Source organism: Pholis gunnellus (assembly GCF_910591455.1).
Source record: "Pholis gunnellus genome assembly, chromosome: 15".
Lineage (NCBI taxonomy): Eukaryota > Metazoa > Chordata > Actinopteri > Perciformes > Pholidae > Pholis > Pholis gunnellus.
Window position 1 is genome coordinate 20,312,560 of NC_136542.1, and position 23,752 is coordinate 20,336,311.

Genomic DNA, 23,752 nt, shown 5'->3' on the forward strand with positions numbered 1-23,752 from the left:
TGAAGTTTAATCTCTGACAGCTTCAGCTTTACTGTAGACTCTGGATCTTCTTACGCTTACAGAAACCCACAACTACTGCACACGGAGAAATGGTGACGAGTCCGGTTAAGTTTAGAACAATACACCTGCACAGGACTTGTTGAGTCTATGGTTAAGCTACAGAGCTGGGTACACACATACTCTTACATACTCACGCACACACAAAGCAAGCAAGCACGCACGCACGCAATAGTGCAGATGTTTTTAGAAAAGCAAGGAGCAGACTTCGTGATTCCAATAAGGTTGTTAAAAGAACATGGTTGCATAAAAAAATACAGATCTGTGATGGAAAAGTGCTCGAGCCACAGAAAGACGAGTGACACCTCAAACGTGATACAAAACCAGAGCATCGTGTCGTACAAAGTGGTCGTAAACATCTGACCGGAGGTGAACCGAACCTTTAGTCTTGGTCATGTCAATGCATACCACTTGAAGAGGGAACACTGTGGCAGTGATCATCTACCACCACAATCAAACCTTCACAACTTTACAGGTCAACTAGGAGTGAGCTCAAGTCACATTTCAGGTGGTCCAGTCAAAATCACCAGGCCAGAGTCACGGTTCACGGACCGCCACAGTAGATCAGGTACAAAGAGACACAATGCTTTTGAAGTTTAGATTATACAGTCAGGTTTAAAGACATTTCCAATCCGAGTTTATCCATAGCATTAGCATCTTAAAATAACCTACTAACAATGAGTCTCAGTTGAATTCGATTCTATTCATGAACAGTAGTGCATGGTTCACTATGTGCAGACAATTTTAAACGGTATACTAGACCAGAGAAAGTTACATTTAGAACAACCAAGCAATGAGAACAAAAGTCTTAATTCTATAGTTCTGGCTATCATTTCCTTCTAACCTTTACTGAAGCTGTAGAGAAACATTTCTACTCTGTATTCACCCGAGGGTATTAAAGCTCATTCCTGACTTTTGAAACAGTATTTTGTCAAGATAATCTTAACTAAAAGGTATACTTACTAGTGTTTTCAGGGGCTTTCAACCACATCTTTTTGGCTCAGTTTCCCTAGGGTGGTTCAGATATCATGTGACCAACAGTAAATACAGCACTTTGATCACATGATAGGTGGTTGCATATACTGTAGCTGGAGAAGGTAACCTCTAGTCTCTGGTGTCTGATGTGAATGTCCTGCTTGATCTTTCTCCAGACAACCACTGACTGAGAAGTGGACTGGGAAGGGGTCAAAGAGTCCGTGGACGCCTGGAGAAAGACAGAGGACATCCAAAGGCCTGCCAGAGTGAGGAAAAGGTTGACAGTAATGGGCGAGTTAATGGACAATTCAGGTTATGATGCTTGAATTTAACTTTACTGATTCAAAACCAAGTTAGTGGGTTTAACTGGAAGAACCCACAACCACAGCTTCTACAGTAAGGCTGATAGAAATGATGGCCAAAAGCACACGTTTCCCTCCTAGATGTATTGACTGTCAGGGACTCTCTTACAGTTAAAACTAACTACAGAGAGTAAGAACCTACCGACACTGCTTTCCTACAAAGTGTTGTGTTGAAATTCAGTGGAACAAAAAACTTCCAACAGGAGAACTCACAAAAATTGTCATCGTCGTCTGTCTCACTGCGTCCTCAGCGGAGCATATGGCTTTCTCAGTGGTCACTGGGTCACTCATCACTCTTTGGGTGACATCCGCAAATAACCCCTGCAACGTAAACTGGGTACATTTCATAAATATACTTCTTGAAAACACACAGTAAAACATTATTCCGTGTTTCTTAATGAGGGCTGCAACTAAGTAATGATGGAAAATGTACAAAAATAACAAAACCCCATCTTCTATTTTGGCCTGTCATTCCAAACCATAAGAGTCACCATCAGTTGAAAACGAGTGTTCTCATTAGCTGATCATTTTATGTTTAGCTTGAAACGATTTCATCCAGAAGAAAAGGGAGTAGAGGGCAGTGATGGTCTTAACTGAGCAGCACATACCAAAATGCACTGGAGAATATAGGATTGTCAACTCAAAGCAGACGGGACACACATGCAGACAAACTGCAGTAATAAACCAACCCATTCACAAGATAAGAGACATTTTGGCTTTGTGGAGATAGTATTCACCTAACTCCATTCTTCCTCTAACAATTTGCTGGAACTAGTTTGGCCCCCCCCCCCCCTCACTTTCTTACTATTCTGTAGGCTTCCAGCTGTTTTAATGTAAAGTTTCAAATGTAAAAAAAGAAAAGAAAAAGAGGCTAGTTCGCAGCACAGAAGGTTGAGCGACACACTGGCAGCATTTTTAAACAAGTTCAGCAGCGGAAAACTAAGAAAAGACACGCTGGATGAACGTACAGTCAGAAAACTTCTGTGACTTCAAATTCAATTTTTTCAGCTTTTCTATTTCTGAGTCATTTAACAGACACAAAAATAAATAAATAGCATGGGCAATGGGCATTAAGTGAAATCAATTTATTCACTGTTCTCTTTGGGATCATCTTCAGTTCGACTGTCACTTAGGTTGGCCTCTTCCCTTTGGCCTCTCTGGGTTGAACTTCCAATTGAGTCCAAAGTTGAATAAACTTCTTTTCCGACCTTCTCTTGACTCTCCTCCTGTACTGGCTCTCCATTAGCCTCCATCTCCATACCATACACATCCTTCTCCCCATTGAGGAGGTGACCGTGCTCCTCCACCTGCATCTCCCGGCCTTCTTCAACCTCCTCAAGCTGGCGTAGGATGATAGGAAGCTTTGCATCCGCGTCAGTATTCTCCAGCAAAGCGATATCGCTTTCCTCGTACCGAGGCAAGGGAGCACCCTCCTCCAGCTTCTTCTCAAAATGCAGACGTTTGGCACGTCCGCTGTCTGACGCCTTCTCCAGGATCTGCTTCTCGGCCAGGCGAAGCTGGATTGCCACTCGAGCATGGAGAGATAGTTCAGGTTTCTCCAGCATGGAGCAGTCCTCCTAAAAGAGACCAGGCAGGTTAAGAAGATGGTCATAAGAAGGTAAAAAATAACAAATTCAACTTTACACATTCACTAAGCGCTCGTCAGATCTTCAGAACACTCTGTCCCACACCTTTTTGACTTAAGAATTGGGGTAGCTGCATCCTTAAATTTTTGTGATCTTCCGGAATCTTCAATCCAACAATCATGTTGTCAGCTTGATTGTGGCCATCGAACCTTCGTATGATCCAGTTTGTTTGAACCATACTGAGCCCTTTCAACTTTAAACCTAACTCAAAATCCAGCCAACTGACCTGTGAGGTGGTCTTGTAGGTCTTGAGCAGCAGAGCAGCTCTGGTCTCAAGGAAAGTCCACAACTTGATCTCATTCTCCCAGCTGACAGGGAACTCGCTGTTGCCCAGAGTAAAGATCTTATTGACTGCACGATCTCCGAGCAGGTAGTCCTTCAGTTCCTCTGAAATCAAAACAAATTAAATAAACACACAGCTGCAAGTCATAAGAGAAGTGTACTGAAGGCGACTGAGGTTATTGGTTCGTAAAACTTGAACCTACAGAAAGGCAGCCGGTTACTTTGTAGAGGCAGGCTTTGCTGTCACAGAGTAGAGGTCTTCATGGGTCCAACGTTTTGGAACTTATCACAAACAGACCAGTGAAAAACTCACCCTTTGACCCGATCTGAAATGGTCCTGATGGGACACAGAATCGGTCTGAAATAAGACCTGATCCAATTTTGAACAGATCCAATAAGAGAGACAACACCAACTTTGGCAGAAGATGATACTTCCAATGAATTGTAAGCTAGAAACTAAGGGTTTGGTGAACAGTTAAACTACAAAGACAAGGCCTTTGTGATGCTTCTAGTAATACAGCATGTATAAAATAGTTTTGGCGTTGTTGGCAGGGCAACTTTTACACTTTTCAAAGAGATATTAGCTACTAGTTCCTCTTCCATAAGATTTCTGTGAAGTAATGCTACACGTCTCAGTACTGTCTCTAGGGCAAGGATCGGATGGCTGCTTCCATTTACTGCTTGAGCTAAAGCAACAATTATATAATGGCTCAAATGAAACATGTAGCTGGTTTTTGTTTTATTTGCTCTCTGTAGAGTAACTACAGGGAACTTTTAACTGATTATGAAACAGTCTCAATTTATTACCGACGCCTCTATATGACCTGCATAAGTAAGCGAGACATCAGAGAAGATCGGCTATTTCTATAGTTAGTCTTAAAGCCTGTCCCCCGGTCTGATTTCCCACATCAGACTAAACCATTTACAGCACGCAGAGGAGCCAATGCTTTGATTTTCACAGATTGTTTTTGAGATCATTTTTGAAAAAGTTGTGGCTGAACTGGGACAGGATAAGTAAAGACAAAGGGAAAAAGAAGCTAGAAGGAAACAAGAGTTAAACTCTGTTGGTTCTTCAACAGATGGAGAGAATAAATGTAAACTTGGCTTTGTTACATGGGAAGGTGAAAGAGGCGAACGACAGCTCCCTGCTTGTGTGTGTACATTATTCCATCATGTCACATCTGTTAAGAAATATCAACACACAAGCAAGCAAAAGATGATTCTCTCTCCCCCCCACCCCCCAACGCACACACCCACACACACATCCAAAGATGAGCCGGTTTAAAAATTAACATGTAGCAAAAAATGTGAATAATATATCAAGCGGGCCCTGAAGATGAGCCCCGTGACAGAGGAGGATGTGGCCTTGTGTGGTTGGGATTTATGACGCCAGTGCCATTCTGCATACATGCCGATGAATATTGTAAATCCCCTGGTGGATTGCTCCCTCCACACATCTGGTGGCCTGCCTTGATCAATTAACCAGCACAGGAATGGACAGGCCTTGCTCTTTCCCCCTCTCTCCCTTCTACCTCCACCTCTCCTCCTCTGCTGATGTGCGGAGGAAGCAGTCGCTCAACAACAGTCTCCAAGGAGCATCGGAAACTGAGGCGTGTTTGGTTTTAGAGTGGGCTGCCATGTTTGTGGCTTTGAGTGAGTGTGTGCGTGCGTGCGTGCGTGCGTGCGTGCGTGCGTGCGTGCATCTGTCAGTGTCTTACCCTCTGTCATACAGAAGACTCTGAGGAAGGCTAGGAGCTGGGCTGAAATGGGGGGTTCATTACAGTGCAGAGCAAAGATACAGGACCTGAAAACAAAACATACAAACCAACATTTTAACAAGAAATCAATATATACATCCAAGAATCAGCAAAACAACTGCAGCGAGAACTTAACGGATTGATATCAATCAGCTGGAGTCAGGGTGTGGTTAGCCTAGCTTAGCTTAAAGACTGGGCACAGTGGGAAACAGAGAGCTTGGCTCAGCAGTGATGCAGAGTGCAGCTTCCAATAGTCCTGTTGTCATATTGACGTTGCCATGTTTGGTACCTAACTAGTTCTGACCTGAAAGTACTTCATAAGAAGAAAGTCTTCTATGACCCTGCACCTGAAGACTGAGGAATAGAGAGCGTGACCTGAGGGTAAAGCTGAGGGAATGGAAGGACTCTTACAGCGACCTCCAGCAGAACAACACAAGGGGTGTGTAGACTGGAACAAAGGAAATCATTGGGTTCAAGGTAAGAGACAGACAGCCAGTGGGGAAGACTTTGGAGGGAAGAGGTCGACTTCACAAACCCTGTGTATTCTGGGAAAGCATGTTGATGTTTTACATGTACATGGGCGTCTACATCGACAACAGACTGACCTGGAAGACCAATACTGAGGCTGTATATAGGAAAGGGATGAGCAGACTGTTTCCCCGAGGACACTGAGATCCTCCAACATTGGAGCCGGTGACGACAACAGACTTAATAAACTGATGAAGAAATCTGGCTCTGTAAGTCGGCCGAAACCAGACACCTTTGAGGTTGTGGTGGAGAGGAGGAACCGGGACAAATATCGATAACCATGAAAACCACCAAGTGAAAAGAGAGCGGAGCTCTTTCACAGGACATCTTTCCTGTCCAAAGCCTCTCACTTCTGTCTGACAGAGAACAACCGTTATACTCGACCCTCTTTAGCTCCTTCAGTAACCTTGCACATGGGGCAAATGCACATCTTTATACTCTACCTCATTCAATTCTTCTTAAAAAACTGCAACTAATTTGCACACTTGTATGTCAATTGATATGGTATATTATCCTACATTTATATTTCTACTTTAGTTGTAGTTTATTATTTATGCTGTATTCTAATATAGTCTTTATATTGTGTATTCTATATAGATGCATATCTCTAGTGTTGATATAGTATACACTGTATAGTACAGTACACCTGTGTTTATCGACTGATTGAGGCAATCTGAGTGCTGGACGGAATAATAAACTGCCACCATTAAATACTACCACAATGCAACTCCCCTTTAAATCACAAGCTGTTTTTAAAATATTTAAACTAACAAGACAACATACTTCATGTTCATTGGAGCGGTTAGCATGCCTACTTTTTCACTTTTAACAGAGCCAGATCACCTGCTTACGCTCTTTATGCTTAACTAAGCTAAAACTCATGAGATTGAAATCCTCATCCTCAAGAAAAGAATATAAATTAGCGTATTTCTCAAAATGGTGAACTGTTTCTTTACATTCTCATTGTTTGAAATTACAAGGATGCAGATACCAAAAATGAATACTATACAATAACAAGTGTATTGTTCAAGATATTCCCCAAACCAAATCCATCATTTTGGGTTTGTGTAGTTGGTTTGTCTCTTACTTTGGGGTACAGGTCTTTAAAAAAAAAAGAGCAAATTACAAATTGGAAAATGAATAGTCAAATATGCTTACTAAATTACACTTATCAAACAGAAATGAAGTGGGAGTAGAAGAGTGATTTCCATGTAGTGAAAAGAGTCTGACGACTGCAGCCGTTCACCATCTCAGCGAAGCCCGACACTGAATCGGTTGCCATTTCCTTTGAAAATGATCTATGAGCATATCTGTCAGTTTAATAGAGCATCGCGGCAACAACAGGGATTGTTTCATTTAATTTCCACTGTTAAGATTTAGACTGTCATCAATAAGAGATTAAAAGGCGTCTGATTAAAATTGCAGGGAAGAGAATGCTGCATACAATTAAGGGGCTAATGATAAAATGATTAAGCTTCTTGGTGATTAAAGTGTTGGGGCGGATGGCAAATTCATACTTGGTGGTGTGGGGAAGAAAAAAAGAGAAAAGAAATCTGCTGCAACATTTATATTATGCATTTCAATTACGCCAAAAGGGGGGCCTACTGTTGATCTACTGCTGGAAGTCAGAAGTGCACCCCAGCTACATGAAGGGTGCATGGAGTTAGTCAGGAACCTGAAGCTCTCCTTGACCTATATTAACAGCTGAGTTTGCAGATGAATTCACTTCTGAGAGCAGACACTATTACAAAGAAAGGAGGAGGACCCCCTTGTGAGAAGAGGAGTTGGACATACGCTGGGATGCCGGCTCGAGCCAGCACTTCGGCCTTCATGGCGTAGAGGCGCTCGCTCTTGCTGACGCCCAGTTTGATCTTCACTCTGTCGTGGGCGTTGTCTTGGAAGAAGAAGCCGTTGTGGATGACGAACTCGGCGTTGGATCGTGTACCATAGAAGATGTAAATCTACAGGAAGAATAAATCCTCAGCATCAACAACATTATCATCACCTGTCCTGATGGCAGTTTCTTTTAAGAGCTATTAATACACAGCATATGAAATGCATCACTTCAGGACAATTATCAAACTACACAGCTCTCTCTGGACACAGATGCAGCATGAAAAGACACGCAGAGGTGGAGATATGTTCAGTGCCTGTCTGAATGTTTTTTTGTCCGTGTTAATGACACATTGTAAGGCTACTTCTCAAAATATGTGAAAAGACATAAAATGATATGACATTTAGTCACAGAATGTGAGTGTGATGTTGAGTATGAAATAAACAATAATGTTATCGCTGTGAATGTTGTCGTGCAGTGTATGTGTTTGGGCTGTTTGTCTATGAATAACTGCTGCAACTCCTCAAAATACAAGCCAATGTTTTGTGTTTGCTGGTTAAAGTGAAGGGTGACCCTGAGGTCAGCAACAACTTCGACCCAGGCTCTCTTAAGGTTGACTGACCTTTAAACAACACTAAAATTATCCTTTTCACCTCCGTCTCTCCTTCTTTTACTTTGCTGCCAACATCAATAGCAGTTGAGACAATAAAGACCCAAGTACGAGGAGTAACAGTATCTCGACCTGTTCGTTCTCCTTGTAGTCCTGCAGTGCCACACATTCACAGCGATCATCCTCCAGGTTGTAGCCGGTGGTGATCTGCAGGTCAGCAAACAACTTTTTCAACGCTCAATAAATACGCTTTGTTGTGAATCAAAACAACAATAGTGTATGCAAGTACATGCGAGTGTGTGATAAAGACTTTACCAGTCCATTTGTGTGGTTACACATGTCCCAGAGGGGGATTAGGGCCAGAATGATCCGGCCGCCGTCCTCAGTTGGGATCTGGTTCTGGCGGGTCATCACGGAGGACACTGCCCACCTGTCACATACAATCAACCAATCCCTGCTGGTTACATTTACCCCACTGACTTCCCAACCTGTCTCACAGAAATATGTGCAATGACCTTGACCTGTTAACATGGTGGCACATAAGGTGATAAAATGACGAGTCGGCACCTCGGAAACAATGCAAAGTCAGTGAGGATTAGTTTTTATGGTGGACACATTAAATGCATCCACGTTACTAAGTAACGCTCAGAGCTAGTGACGTAGTGTGACAGCGGGATAGGACGTACTCAGGTCTTTAGACCACGAGACCTTTGTTTGTGTCCCAAAGTGTTGTGAAGTTCTTGTGAAGTTCTTGTGTAACCAAATGAGACTACAAACTGCATTTTGTTGAGGCAGCCCTATTGTACTCTGACAATAAATAACCTAGTAACCTTAAACCTAACTATGTGGTTCTGTTGCCTAAATTGAACGTTGAATTGTTTCCGTGGTGCCAAGATGTAATTCTAACACATTACGTGCCACCACCACGTAATTCACTGTTAACAGGTCGTGGTCATTTCACGGATTTCTGTGAGATCCCGTTGGACAATCTGGACAATAGCAGGTCTTGCGTCATTAAGGAGGAGGAAGTTCATCGACTCCAACATTAGTATTGCCAAATAGAGAGAAGCCTTGCATCAGATGAAGAGAGAAGGAAGGAGGGGGGGAGTAGAGTGGGGGGCAAACAGAGCAGAAAAGGAGGAAAAGAAGAGGAAGGAAGATGGAGAGAGAAGATAGTGGAGGGAAGAGATTTAAGAAATAATTCATCACCAGCCCACTTTCACTCCTCTTTTCCAATGCAAGAATTTAGCTTAATGGAGAATTTCTTTTACTGCTGGGGTGATATTTTTGGCCATTATCTCCATCAGTTATGGTAACATTGCTCTCTGCTGACAAGCTGTTAACAAGCCAACAGTTTCAGCAGATTATCTAAACGATTCGCAACCACAATTCTGAATTCAATCACACAATCTAAACTTTGATCACCGTACATTAATGATCATTTCAGGGAACACAAAAGGTGAAAATGGTGCTGCAAATGCATATTACACCCGACAGTGTACTGCATGCACACACTACAGTCATTTAGAATTCATCCCCAATGAAGACAAGTATAGAAACTCATTTTGCATTTTATAATCTCAGAAGGAAAACGCATGGCGTCTTTGCAAGATGAAGGTGAAGTATTGAGGGAATGCTACAAACCAAGTTGAACCAATAAACCAGAATCTAAATGCTGAAGGATGTTGATAACATCCATTTTATTTCTGTTTGCTTTCAGTTTCTTTTAAAAAATAAGTTCTACTAAGCTGTTGGTTGCAAGCAGTTTTTAGATAAACTGCTCGATCATTTGACTTTTAGTCATAGAGTGAAATGTTATTATTACCAAAAAGAATGATGACCAATTAACCCCAATATCCTAGCTCACCTACCTAAGTTATGATAAAGCAGAATTATTCTTAGGAACATATTCTTAGAGGAAGGACACAAACATGTTAAAGGTGATATTGCAATCTAAAAACAGACACACACACACACACACACACACACACTGACCTGTAGTCATCGAATGTGAAGCTGTCCTTCAGGGGCAGTTTGCTGGCGGCGGGATGAGTCTGGGGATGGAGGGAAGAAGGTGGAGGAGAGGAAAAGGGAGAGAAGGGTAAAATACAAATCAGAATGAGGAATATCATTATGCAGGTAGGCTGGAGGGGGGCTGCCTGACAAGGACGCCTAACAAGGACTGGGAGTAGGGGGCCACCCCTGGGTTCCGCATGTATATGTGTGTGGTTTGTTAGTGCAGTGTGACACTCGCCCCCTCACATACATCACTGTCAACTTAATTTGTTGTGGCCAGCAGCCGTCATAAATCTGCCTCATCAATTTGGGCCTGAAACTCTGTGTGTGTGTGTGTGTCTGTGCGTGTGCGTGCGTGCAACCAGTTTCTCCATTTAAAGCCACAGCCACCACCTACAGCCATTAGCAAACGGTCCTGAGCTAGCGGGGGGGGAGGACATGGATAGCCTAGCCAACACCTCTAAAGCTTACTTATTAACACAATATGTCTTGTTTATTTGATCTGTACATGACAACGTAAAATACATTATTTGTGATTTTAGGGTAGTAACATGCCGGAACTATTTGCTGCCAAAATCATCCGCCCAGCACTTCTGTGCTGGTGGTTTTCTGTGCCCGTAGGTCATGGTTTACATGACCTACAGGGTATGAGAGCTGGACCAGCTCCATGCTGGGCCCTCACTCCCCTCTAGTAACCGGGGTAGAGTACATCATCAGTACACCAGGGGTCTGTGGCTATCTCAAAACGGATAAGCTAAATATTTCATTCTGTTTAAGATATGTTTTACATAGCTTCCCAATTTATTTATTTATTTTTGATCAAATCTGGGTTGTTAAAGTTCCAGACTTTAAAAATCCCTGCTCAAGGTGGAAAAATCACATATTTCAAGAACCCCAGACAGACAAAATAACTCCACCACTTTACAAAACAAAGTCAAATAAATATGAAATAAAAGGTAAAATATACCAATAATAAAAGAATGCCTTGGTTTTTTTTACTTAAATGGTTACAAAAAGCCCCCCCTGCTTCCCATAGGGTAATGTGCTTAAATGCAAGAGGCACATCTCTTTGTTTAGGGGAATGTCAGCAGTGGTTGTGCCTGTCTCTATACATCAGCATATATCAGTCTCTGTGGCTGATCATACCTCCAACACACAGCACAGACGGGGGGGGGAGAAAAAGAGAGCGAGAGGGGTTTTTGAGGAAGGTACATTCAGGTCAATTCAATTCAAAGCCAATGTGACAAGCTAATTTTCCAGCCCGGTCATCTGAGGAGGAGCAGAGTAAGGGGCTACACGGTGTGTGTGTGTGTGTGTGTGTGTGTGTGTGTGTGTGTGTGTGTGTGTGTGTGTGTGTGTGTGTGTGTGTGTGTGTGTGTGTGTGTGTGTGTGTGTGTGTGTGTGTGTGTGTTAAGAAAGGAGACTTATCAGAGATGAGGATACAGGACACACACCTCCATGCTCAGTCTCAGGCCAAGTGCCACACAGAGCTGTGTGTAAGTGTGTGTGGTTGTCAGGATCAGTATTAACTACAGCACCAAAACCTAACAGTTCAACACACGATAACAACATTGACCGGCACATATTATTATTTCTATATTTAAAATGGGTTTGATTGTGTTTCACTGTCTAGCTGTGCATTGGTATGCTCAGCCCCCCCCCCCCCCCCCCCCCGCGCTGTCTCAGTGGACCGGTCTGTGAATAGCTCCTCCTATCCGTGCACACTCCAAAACAAAACATGCACGGGAGGGAATTTTGTTGACTCGTCTCCGCAAAGAAGACGGATGGCCTAATTCCTGATAAGAATCAATACAGAGTTCACGAGTGGGGATTTTTATTAAAACCTCTGCAGAAATGTATCCAAAGCTGATGCATTCAAATGAACTCTGATTAGTCAGTGTTCTTAACGCAACGCTGTCCGAATCTTTAAGTTAATAGCAAGTAGGGGCAGGAATCACACAATACGATATCATCACCACACTTAAGTCACGATACCATCTGACTGTGATTCAAAACATTTTAAGACATGCAGAGTATTGCATTAACATACGCTACGATATAATGCAAGGTTTAATTTGTACTTGCAATATTAATAGTTTATATAATAAAAAGATAATTGCATAAATACAATATTGCTACGCAAAATATGGCGATACTATGGATTTTGTCCCCCATCCCTATTAGTAAGCATGTAGCTACCCATTCATTATACTTCATATCCGTTTAGGCAAAGAGAGAAGCACAGCCCTGATATGGCAAGAGACATTTTTCTGTATACCTATTAATATATTTCTTTCAATAAATACACATTGTATGAGTAATTAGAAATTGAGCTTCTTGTTGCTCAAATCCCAAAAGCCTCCCTTCAAGAGAAGACAATGAAGAAAAAATAAAGTCTTTTAACAGTCATTTCTCTTTCCTTGTGGACATTGCATCATTGGGACTACATGCAAAACGTCCATAATTTCTCTGTACAAAAAATAGCTCGTATAATATGGAAAATGTAAATATGGAAGATGCCGTACATTTAGGACACATGTAGTGACTTGACTTTCAGCAACAACAAAATAAAAAATCTGTACAACAAAAATACAAATTCATATTTTGTCAAATATTTGTTTTGGATTAGAAAGATGCTGGTACTAGTAAATACATAAATAATAACAAAAAGGTATGAAGTGCATATCATATTTAGTCCTTCCTTCAATTTCTACAACGGCTAGTTCAAATATAACTTTTAAACTATCAACATCTTAGCATCACTATGGGGTTAGCAGCAGCCACAGGATGACAGTCACGAACACTAACTGCCATGATGTAACCACTTGGTTTCAGTAACATGCCACTTTCTTCAGTAGCAGCACCTCTACTTATACTAGAACTAGACAAAGTTGAGAAAACACAGAATGTGAATGAAAGACACCATATTATTCAACCGGCATTTGTCCGTCTAACGTCCCCCAATTAATCATTTAAAGGCAATGTATTGATCCTTTGTTTTTTACTCTGACAAAGAGGCTGTACAACATTCAAGTATAGTACAACTCTAAGAAAAAGTGTCCCAGAGTCCCCATGGCATCCAGACAATCAACATCAATCCCATGGAGCGCTTCATACGGTGGAAACAAAGAGCACTGGGTCACTAACCGAGAGCTGGGATTCTTCTTCTACCTCGCTGACATCAAGTCATTTAGAATGCAACACTGCCACCCAGTGCAGTCCACTGACATTACATCACAAAGTAAACTTCAAAGAGCAACGCATTAATGTTCAAAAACAAAACACTATCTGAGATATTCCATTCAATGTACAGATACAAACCACAAGGTATGGCATCAAAAGTTAGAATTCAAAACATTAAATCATGCAAGAAATGAAATACTCTAGAATGACTTTGTCATACATCAAACTGTGATATGAACATGCTCCTTAGTTCACTAATGACAGCATGTTAGTTCAACTCTGCCTGCACTTCCTCTTCAGATTCAAGGTGTTGCTCAGTTTCCTCAAACTAAAGTACCTTTTAAATCGATTGTTCTGGCCCAGTGTCTCCCCTCCAGGGTCCTGGTATTGTTCATGCTGGGTCACTGTCACACTGTTATGACTTACTGGGACATTTGAACAGGATGTAGCCACTGCTAATGGTGTCCTGTTATGACAAGTGCAAAAGCCTGCTGGTAAAATCCCCCAAAGTAACCCGTTGATGCTAATGTGACTGGTTGTGACTCAACAGCATTTAGCAAAGAGACAGTAGTATTATGAGGTACCTCTAGTAATAACCTTTATAGAACGATATCTGCTGTTCACTGGTTTACTTCCTCTACAATTCCAACTGCTTTTGTTCAATCAGAAGATTCATCTCTACTTTCCTTCTTATCTTGAATTCAACGTTATCCTGGTTCACTAAGTTTACATCATCGTTCTATCAACTTCTCAGTTGTAAGCATTTCCAATCTTTTGTTGAGGATATAAACAACCGTTTTAATGTATGTTGGGAATAAAACTGTTAAAATAAAGTGTAACAACAACAACTGAAGTTGCCATTCGTGTTTTCAGGTAGTAAAACTGCCAAATGCGATGGTGACGATTTTGTGTGCCATAATGAGCTGTGTTGGCTTTGTAATAATGAAGCAGATACATTCGTACATCTGAGATCCTGGTGGTTTGAATTCAATAAAAAGGGAATTAACAGATCTTAAACATTGACGTTAGGAAGATCGACAGTGTGCTACTTAACTTTGGTGGCTGTGGGATGCCTTACAAAACCCTCTTTGTTCTCTTTGCTTGTATTGCAAACTAGATACATTTCTAGCAGTGGAACGGCATCATCAAAACATGAATGTAGAGGATGCTATGGACGAGACGTTTTACAGTGTACATTATACAGTGTTTTGTCCGACTCGGATTCAGCTGTATTCAGACGGAGAGAGGCCGCTCCAGGCTTCTAGAGCCTGAGCTGCTGAGAGCAAACACAGACTGGTGGGGCCTTTTATCAAATGAATCATTCTGCTGTAATGAATGTCAGCGTGGGCACTTTTTGTTGGATGATGTCGCTGATGACAACACCGAGGAAGTGAGCCGTGTGCGCTTCACTAAGCATTAGGGTTTTCCTCTTCTTTGGTATAGAGGTGTGCTGGACCTTCTTCACGATCATGGACAGAAACATTATGAGACAACCAAGGCCAGCAGGGCGATTTTTTCATTGTATTTTTGCTAATTTCATGGTTAGCCTCTGAAGAAGTAAGAGCCACAAACGAGAGCTACAACGGGGGAAAAATAGCATGTAGAGGCGGCATGTTTTCATATCCTACTCTCTGAATGAAGGAGTTTTTTTTCAACCAAACCAGAGTTGCTGATTGTTGGAACAGTGGAAACCTAAATAAAAACGTACCAAACACAGCTTGGTTAGTTTCTATCCACATTTGAATCAAGTGTGTTTTATGAAGAGTTAGGAAGGCTGTAACTCCTCACAACCCAAGCCAGGTTCCTGTGTCGTGCTTGCATCCTGCTGATTAAAGTGAAGGGGGCTAACCCCAAAGTTAGCAACAACTTTGGCTCAGGCTAGCTTGAGGTGGGCTGACCTTTAAAGGTGGATCAGCGCTATTCTCATTATAGAGACATGGCGCTCCTTGCTCAGAGTTTTGCTCAGATTACAAGGGACTTTTAGCGTTTAGAATTTATAGGAAAATCTGTTTGATGTTGCATCGACGGGTTAAGTATGGACACACATATGTGGACACAGCTGGGTTCAGATCATGCGTGTCTGATCAGAAAATCTCACCCAAACAGGTGCAACAATATAGGAGAGTCTGAGAGATGATGTTCCCACAGTCAAGAAACTAGGCACTAAAGTAAAGAAGTGAAAATACCTGTATGGATGGGTAACAATGGCTGTGTAGTGTCTTTTAAGTGTTATTCGTATTATTTAGAATATATATATATATATATATATATATATATATATATATATAACTAGTCAAGGTGGCACCAAGTCTTAATTATCTTAGGTACTGCTATGCCATTTAACTCTTAAACCAGCAAAGCCTCACATTGTATAATGTCATCTTATTCATCTCACTGGGGTCAAAGTACAACATCTCTAACAACAGAAACACTGATTATACCTCAAAGCTAGACTTGTGTACAGTAATAAACCTTTTTCACAACAAATATATGTACATGTCAACAGGTGTAATTATATTAATAATGGCTTCATTCTATTTAGATTCACCAGTTCCAACAAACGTTAGTTAGTTGCCTCCTAACCAGCTGCCACGTACAGCACTCATTATGCAGCCAGCGTGCTTCTGATTGCAGAGTTTATAGATAATGGTATCAATATCTAATCCAACTTTTAATTCAGGGAGGGAGGGGACCACCAAAATAAAGTTGTTTCCTCACTAGAAGAAACGGGTATCTGAGTTGCTTTAGTTACCAGGGTAACGGATGGAGGAAGTGATGTCAGCAGTGTGTTCAGGATGGAGGAATTTAGGGAATAGGGAGCACTTTTTATCTACACTGTGAAACGGAACACATTCAAAGCGATCTGGAACATTTTCACATGTTTTATGCAAAGACATGCGATTTTTTGTAATTATTTGAATATATTGTTAAAATAGGGGAATATATGACCGGGGATGTGATCCAATAGGGTTAAAAAGGCTTTTTTCTATCTCAAGAAGCACAGCCATCATTAACGTTATTAGTAACACCTGCTCTTTTTCTGTCAAAATGTCTACTGTGAAAAAAGGTCTATGAAACCTAGTGACTTCCCAGATCTGGCACTAACACACATTAAAGACAGTATGAAGTGGTAACTTTCTACTTTTCAGTTTCTCTTTTAGTCTTTGCACATTTTTTGGGCTTCCACAGAAATGCTCACAAAACATTTGGCATATGTTTACTGTGCATTATTTTGTAACGGATTGAATTTACAGTATCTATACGCCTGTATGTGTCTGTGTGTTCAGTGCTTCTGCCCACCTGTACCAGTTTGTAGAAGTAAGCGTACTGGCGTGCCGTGTTTTTGTACTGGCTCAGGACGTCCTGCACTGCCTGTGTGCCCAGAAGCACCTGCACCTCTTCTTGCTGGTAGAAAAGCGGTGTGTCGTACTCCTGAGGAAGACTGCGGATGTACGGCAACCAGAATGAAGCAGGGTCGGCCCTTTCACACAGCAGGTGAAAGGCCAGCGTCACGTTGCCCATGGCCTGTAGGATCCTGTCCTGGCTGTAGAGAGGACCTGAGACACAGAGGTTACAACCGGTTAAAGGACAGAAGAACTCTACCTGAGCAGACTGAAAATATGGTCCAAGTGCTGTCATACAGGTTAAAGTTTGCAAAATCTGAGGGTGAAAAAGTTCTATTAATTTCACAGAACACCTGTGGTGGAAGAAAGATAAGATGTACAAAAGCCTCCTAGGTACTGATTGGGTGAATTTCAGGTTATAAGTCTAGAGTTCAAACTTGCTTCAGTATATTTCCATGTGTGGTTAGGACAGTCTTCACACTGTAATATTTATTGAAATGCTGCTGAAACAATATTTATATGTAACCTAGATATCTAAAACAGTATTTAACAATATACCAGAAAGGGAGGTGTGTGTGTGTGTGTGTGTGTGTGTGTGTGTGTGTGTGTGTGTGTGTGTGTGTGTGTGTGTGTGTGTGTGTGTGTGTGTGTGTGTGTGTGTGAGAGAGCTAGTTGCTACTGGAATGGCCCCATTTCCTCATGGAGCTCAAATACTATAAACTTATCATCTTAAATCCTTACCCAGTACAGAGTTCTGGGCCGACTCCACAGTCATGAGCATCTTCCTGGGAATCCACAGGAATAGTTCTTCTGCCTGCATAGAAACACAGACAAACACAGAAACACAATGTAACAAACTTGCTCTGCCTCTGTCAATATGCCTCAACAGGCTGCAGGAGTTCCATCCATGTCTGCCGGGGAGAAAAACTATTGACTAGAACTACTCCAGGTCATTCAGAATGTTCTTCCCCAGCCCCTCCTTCAAACATGTTGTTTGAATCAGTTACAAAGTTGAATAAACTCTTCTAAAATGTGAATTATAAGATAAAAACGATTTTATCCATTATTCTATTTAATTTATCATAACTGCATATGCTACAATTTAGTGCTTTTGACCAATGCATTAGTATTTTTTCAAAGCATTCATTAAAATAGAAACAGAAAACAATGATATGAAGTCTTTAGGAACAAATTGTTTGACAGTCCTGAAAAGTCTGACAAAAAGTATACCTCTGGAGTCTGTGGGGAGCCCAGTTGGTAGGTTGAGGGTGAAGTAAAATGTTGAGATTGACTCTATTTTGCACCGGGAGAACCTGAAGAATAAGGGACAACCACAGGGTTGAGCTCACCTTGATGTCTCTGGTGGCCTGCAAGCCGTAGCCCTCGGTTCCAAAGTTGGCCACTGTGAAGCTGTCGCAGGACGCCCCGCTTTCCTGAGCCCAGGACAACAAGTCTTGAAAGTAGTCTTCTCTGCTGCCGTCAAACACTATCGACATACCTTAATACACACACACACACACACACACACACAGCAAAACATTATTTACACCTATAAACTAGTCTGACTTTAAATGACATGAAATCTAATATTGCTCATCACTAAATATGACTTATAATACCATAATACATAATGCTTAGCTGCATGCTCGTGTACTCACCCTTTTGTTTTTTGCAAATCTTGTCCACCAGGCCTCTGATCTGGATGTACTCCTCCCACTCTTTACCAGCAGAGGGTGCTGCACTGCTGCATTCTGGGGAAGAATGCTGACCATAACCATCTCAACTTTATCACTTTCAATTAATAGTACAGCCAACTCACACCTTACCCGTGACATGTTAACCTAAATCAATAGTAAGTGCAGAAACCTGTTGATGCACTGCTTTCTACTGCCTCAAACGTTGATGCAATTCTGGTGAATGCCAACTCAGAGTAATATAAATCAGTTATACTGTCTTTGGCAACAGTTTTTTCCTTGTCTCCTTTTCTGGCATCCTTCCAGCTTCACTCATCTCTGGTGTTTCAGGTTGCAACATGAAAAGCAGACGCTCAAACTGACTTTGAAGACATTATGACAATAGACTGTATATAAGAAGTGGACACGGTCACTGTGACGTCACCCATTGGTTTGTGGACTGCTGTTTAGAAGCCTTGTGTTCGGCATTTTCGTCATCTCCATCTTGGTTTTTGGCTGTTGCCATCTCCGTCAGATGTGCGTCTCTTAGAGTGGGTGTGGATTGATACATTTAATATAATGGAAGCATGATGACTGACTGATGCTTCTGAAACGCTTTCAGTGAGGATTAGTCAAGCTGAACAAGGAATCATTTAACAACAACAACCCTTAATGCACAGCATCCTGTTCCACAGGCGCACCAGCTGTTTTGCCCAACACGCTTTGCCCAGATGTTTTTGAAGCGGCCGCGCGTGAAGCGACATGTCTCCTCGTGTGATACGCCATCAACGATGGCAGAGAACTTGAACACAGAGAGAGACACCCTGTCCTAACAGCAAGCGTTACGTTTAGTCATTCAAACAAACCACATACATATCAGCTGTGTGCTCAAGATCAGACTGGACAAGTAACCACTCCAAAGATAGGAGAGTAGTACTTTCTATATACTGACGGTTGTACTTTTTAAACAGAATACACACGTTTCATATTGTGTAATATTTACTGGAAATTAATATACACACAATATAGTCAACAGCACGGAGCAGATTTTGAGTCCTTCCAGCCAGCTCTTTTCTAGGTTTTTGGTAGTGAAATGAGGTGGTTTCATATAGATACATCTTTATTTCAACTTCACCAATCGGTGGTTCCTCGTCCATTGTGGCGCTTTCAAAGTGAAACCCAGTTTTTCTCACGCAGTGCTGCAGAGCTCACGGTCAGTTAGGACACGGTGCGAAAATAGATATTTGAAAAGTTCAACTTTTGTGTTTTTTAAGAACCAACATTCAAACTTAATTTTTGGCCATTTTGGACAACGCTGTGGTAGCGACCTTTCAATCACAAGGTAGCCACGTCCCTACAGCATATCCTGCTCTATCGTCTCCTTTACACTAAACTTATTGAATGAACATCATTGCCTTTACTTTTCAGAACTGGAGGTTGGGTGAATGCATTCTCACACATGTGTTGTTGCGGATGGTCCTTGTGGACACGGGCAGGTGATGAACTTTAAGTCATTCTGATCAGCCCAGAAACATGGATGAGCTGTTTTCCCCACTTCTATTTATTTTGTGTCTGTGTGGGCACCCCCACTTGCTCAATGCAGTGACCTCAGTAAAATAAACAAGGGGTCCGATGTCGGTGTGGACACTATCTTACTCTGGTTACTATCGAGACTTCTGTAACCACTGGAACGCGGGATGAGTGAGTAAAGAAGAACAACAGAGGACTATGAAGGTGGACAGGGTGTAAAGAATGAAGTGAAACATACTCTGCAGCAGCTCAGAGATCAGGTTCATCATCTCCTTGGGGGAAACCACAGTGCTGGCTCCTGAGCCGGACTTCTGAATCTTCACTCGACTCTTCTTTCCCATGGTGCTGGATGGACAACTGGGCTGGGGAGACACACCATGATTACCGTTAGCTGTAATGTTATTCCTTGAAGCAGATTGAAACACCACACAGTACTGTGGTGTAACGGATCACCCCTCACGGTTTACCTTAACCATCACAGTGTGAAATAAAGTTTTACCGACATCGTTATCTGCCAATGTTCAGTAAAATATGTGATCAGGGCATCATTCATGTTTTTCTAGTCTCTGATAATGTTACATGTAAACAACCAACCCGTGTTTAAACTGACAGGAGGACAATGAATGAAGGTTCAGTTCCATTATGATGCGTTCAGGCTCCGTTCAGTGAAAATGAGTATTGGGTGAAGGTAAATTATAATGTTATCATGATGTGTTCACATGCGACTCAAACTGTAGTGTTGGTGAGAAACTTGAATGAATCCAGTTGTTTGAAGGAGTTTTCACATTAACATAAATAGATATTAGAGATGAAGAATAAGCCGTTTACACTAGCTCTAATACATCATTAAAACTACTAATGACAAGATTTGTTTTTATCAATGAAAAAAACAAATCTTTTATTTCCTTATCATCAATTGTGTGCCTTTATGAAAAAAAAACACTAAATGACTTTAACAAAGTAAAAGGGTAACATTTAGGATCTTTGATGTTTACAGACGTCAGAGCGGTTGAAATGATGTTCCGATCCGAACTGTGAGTTCGAGGATCCGTTGCACCACTACTAAATATGTAACAATAATGAATAACTCAATTGTGAATCAAACACAGGAACTACTCAATTTAGGATGCCACCCAATTTTGGAAGAACAAAGAAAACTTCAAAATTTGATTATCAATTCAGTCTCAATCTTTGGGTTGCTACGCAGTTCTTGCTATGGTATACAGTGACTTACTATTTCATATGCACACAAATCATATGAACAATTTCTTTAGAAATGACACATTTTTTAGACTAACTGACTGAACTGAAAATAAAAGGAACAAATGAATGGAATGTAGGGGTGGGAATCTCTAGCAAATCGTGATTCAGAGTCAGAGGGCTACGATGTGATTATAAAACTATTATCGATTCATCAACATTTTTCATAACATGATTTATTTTTTCTCGCTGTGACTACTTAAAAAACTGATGGATTTACTTCCATTATCTTTTATTAATTCAATATTAGTAACTAATATAAGAGATTTATCAACTGGAGTGTTACATCTCCAACACTGCATAGAGAAGAAGAAGAGAAATAGAATGTGGCCTGTAGCAGCGTCCTTGCTGAGTCATTTGACATGAAACGCTGCCCTTATTCACAAATAAACAAATACAGACCTCTCTCACACTCAGTGCGTTACTTATATCGTTCCCCCTTTCCTCAGTTACAGCATGACTCCAGCTGTGGTTTGGTAGTAGAGTATTTTTTCATAAGTTAAAGCTGGGCTGTCTCAGCTGCAGAATGCTATGAAACACTGAAGAAAACCTGAGCAGTAGAATTAAACAACTCCACAACAGATGACAACCTTGTTATCGTGACACGTGAGCTATACAAACATAACAGACATGCCTATGTAGATATGCAGACTAAACAACATTTTAGCACAAATCAGTGTCCTGGGTGAGATACAGAAGAAAAGGAAGGTGGAGCGATGGGCTCCCCTCTTTGAACAAACTGGACTTTGGTTTGATTGGAAGCAGAACAATCAACATCAGATTAATATGACAGGAAACTAAAAGATTTCTCAACAGAGCATCATAACCTTAACATGCCATTTGTATAAACTCAAATGTAGAGATTTGGTAAACTTCAAGCTTGCACAATTAATAAAGGCTCACTATACTTAGTGAGTCAGTAACCCAAGATGAAGTTTGTATGATTATACAAACATTAGAACAAATGCAAAAACAACAACGTAGAAATGTGTTAGACTAAGGTAGGTTCAAAATAGATATCCAAAGTACAAGGACGAGCTAATGCTGGATTTGTTCCCATCCCTAGCGGCCGTAAAGATGTCTGCCTTCTCTCAACTACACTGGGACAACATGGCTCTCAGCTCGTGGTGCTCAAAGCACAAACAAACATTTGGAAAACTCAACAGCAATGTCTCTTCTCAGAAATGAGGACCTGGTTACTCAAGATAATTCACAGACCTTGCTGAGAGCACTTTCATGTCTGAAATATTTTTCGACAGACAGACACGACTTGTTATCCCTAATTTATACTCCTACATACATTACAACTGTGTGGGCTTTTGCAAGCACCTCTTGCACACAGCATGCATAATACTGCAGTGGATGGCACAGAGCATGTGATGTCATTTGGATTAAAATCCTTTGTCAAGCGGTATTTGATTTATTTGATAAGCGTGATTCAATAGATCCATAATAGTTTCCACGGCTACTTCCATCATGTTATCAGATTGGTTTTGGTCAGGCAGACACACATGACTCCTTATTTAAACCAGATGAGTCCGTCGGCCAGGCTACAGAAAGAAGAAGTAGTAGGCTGGCAGGTGAGGCCGAGAATGTGCCAAGATCCCTCCGCGGTTGTTGTTCCGTCCTCCACAATGTGTCATACAACAAGGGCAGCGTTTCACAAGCAGACTGTATTTTGGGCCCTTCAGATTTTGTCGGTTTAGTCACTTTCCTGGTTATTTGTGCTTCTACAAGTAGGCTACATAGTTAAATGGTTTCTTTTGTCATTTTTAAATTGTGTTTATTGTTGTTATTTTCTTCTTTGTTGTGCTGTAGCCTGTAGACAAAGTGAATACCGTTAAAAAGGGATCAAAGATGTGTGGCTATAGTAATGTAATAGGAACGGGAGTCTGCAAAGGATGTTTATTTTGAAAAAGGACAGGATGTCGTTCCATACTGTAGGCACACTAGAGTGTCTCTAACCCCACCTCGGAGCCCTCGGTCTTGGGCTCATTCACACGAACAGAAGAAAGAATGTTACTCTGGATTCCACCATTAGTGTCTTTTACAACATGTAGGACCTAATGATTTAAATAAGGGCTATTCAAGTGTTCGTAGTGGGAAGTTGATTTACCTAAAAAAAAAAAATCTGCTGATTTACAGTCATCTCTTTCCCAATTTAAATGTATGGGGGGGGGGGGGGAAGTATGCTGGGGTCCAATGGCATCACGTGATGGACCTGGAAGTTGTAATTTCACGGTATGGCCACTATGTGAAATTTGCCTCAAAGCCCAGCAAATGACCACGCCCACTCTTCCTGGGGGCTTGGTCAGACCCTGCTGCATTACAATTTGGTTTACTATAGTTTTTAATACTTGCGCGTGGCACCATAGCTAGAGCCTCCGCAGATGGCGCGTGAGCTACAAGCACGCACAAAAAGTGTTTATGCTCAACGAGCCGTTTGTTGCATTATTCTCTGGAACGCCAGAGCATACAAACAAAATGTACTGTGAAGAAGCAAGAATACAACAAGTGTAAAGGCCAAAAAGCATCCTACACAATGCAGAGGACGAACTGTAAACTCATATATCATAGAAATAGACTACTTTATTGCCTTTAGGCAAGCCCTATAAATAAAAAAAGTATTATATGAATTATAAAGAAACAACGGTTGGAAATCCTGTAAACTATTTAATTTGGCGTTCAAATATTT

General features: G+C 41.4%; 2 protein-coding genes across 2 annotated transcripts in view; one reads left to right on the top strand and one right to left on the bottom strand.

Annotated features, from left to right (window-relative positions):
• setd3 (SET domain containing 3, actin histidine methyltransferase) overlaps positions 1 to 23,752 on the bottom strand; it is a 24,906-nt gene continuing 1,154 nt past the window's right edge. Inside the window, exons 2-13 of the mRNA XM_079174109.1 lie at positions 20,036 to 20,159; positions 18,253 to 18,345; positions 17,944 to 18,092; positions 17,336 to 17,408; positions 16,551 to 16,807; positions 10,047 to 10,105; positions 8,367 to 8,481; positions 8,184 to 8,258; positions 7,402 to 7,568; positions 5,041 to 5,126; positions 3,267 to 3,427; positions 1 to 2,971 (exon numbers count right to left, since the gene is read on the bottom strand). Of these exons, the coding sequence (XP_079030235.1) occupies positions 2,480 to 2,971; positions 3,267 to 3,427; positions 5,041 to 5,126; positions 7,402 to 7,568; positions 8,184 to 8,258; positions 8,367 to 8,481; positions 10,047 to 10,105; positions 16,551 to 16,807; positions 17,336 to 17,408; positions 17,944 to 18,092; positions 18,253 to 18,345; positions 20,036 to 20,138 (1,830 nt within the window). The 5' untranslated portion in view covers positions 20,139 to 20,159 and the 3' untranslated portion in view covers positions 1 to 2,479. The remainder of the gene's footprint in view (positions 2,972 to 3,266; positions 3,428 to 5,040; positions 5,127 to 7,401; positions 7,569 to 8,183; positions 8,259 to 8,366; positions 8,482 to 10,046; positions 10,106 to 16,550; positions 16,808 to 17,335; positions 17,409 to 17,943; positions 18,093 to 18,252; positions 18,346 to 20,035; positions 20,160 to 23,752) is intronic.
• The window catches only part of LOC306707341 (cyclin-K-like), a gene marked incomplete at both ends in the record, with an annotated part of 11,322 nt that continues 10,159 nt past the window's right edge, over positions 22,590 to 23,752 (top strand). The window contains one exon of the mRNA XM_079174735.1: positions 22,590 to 22,637. Coding sequence (XP_079030861.1) covers positions 22,590 to 22,637 — 48 coding nt within the window. The remainder of the gene's footprint in view (positions 22,638 to 23,752) is intronic.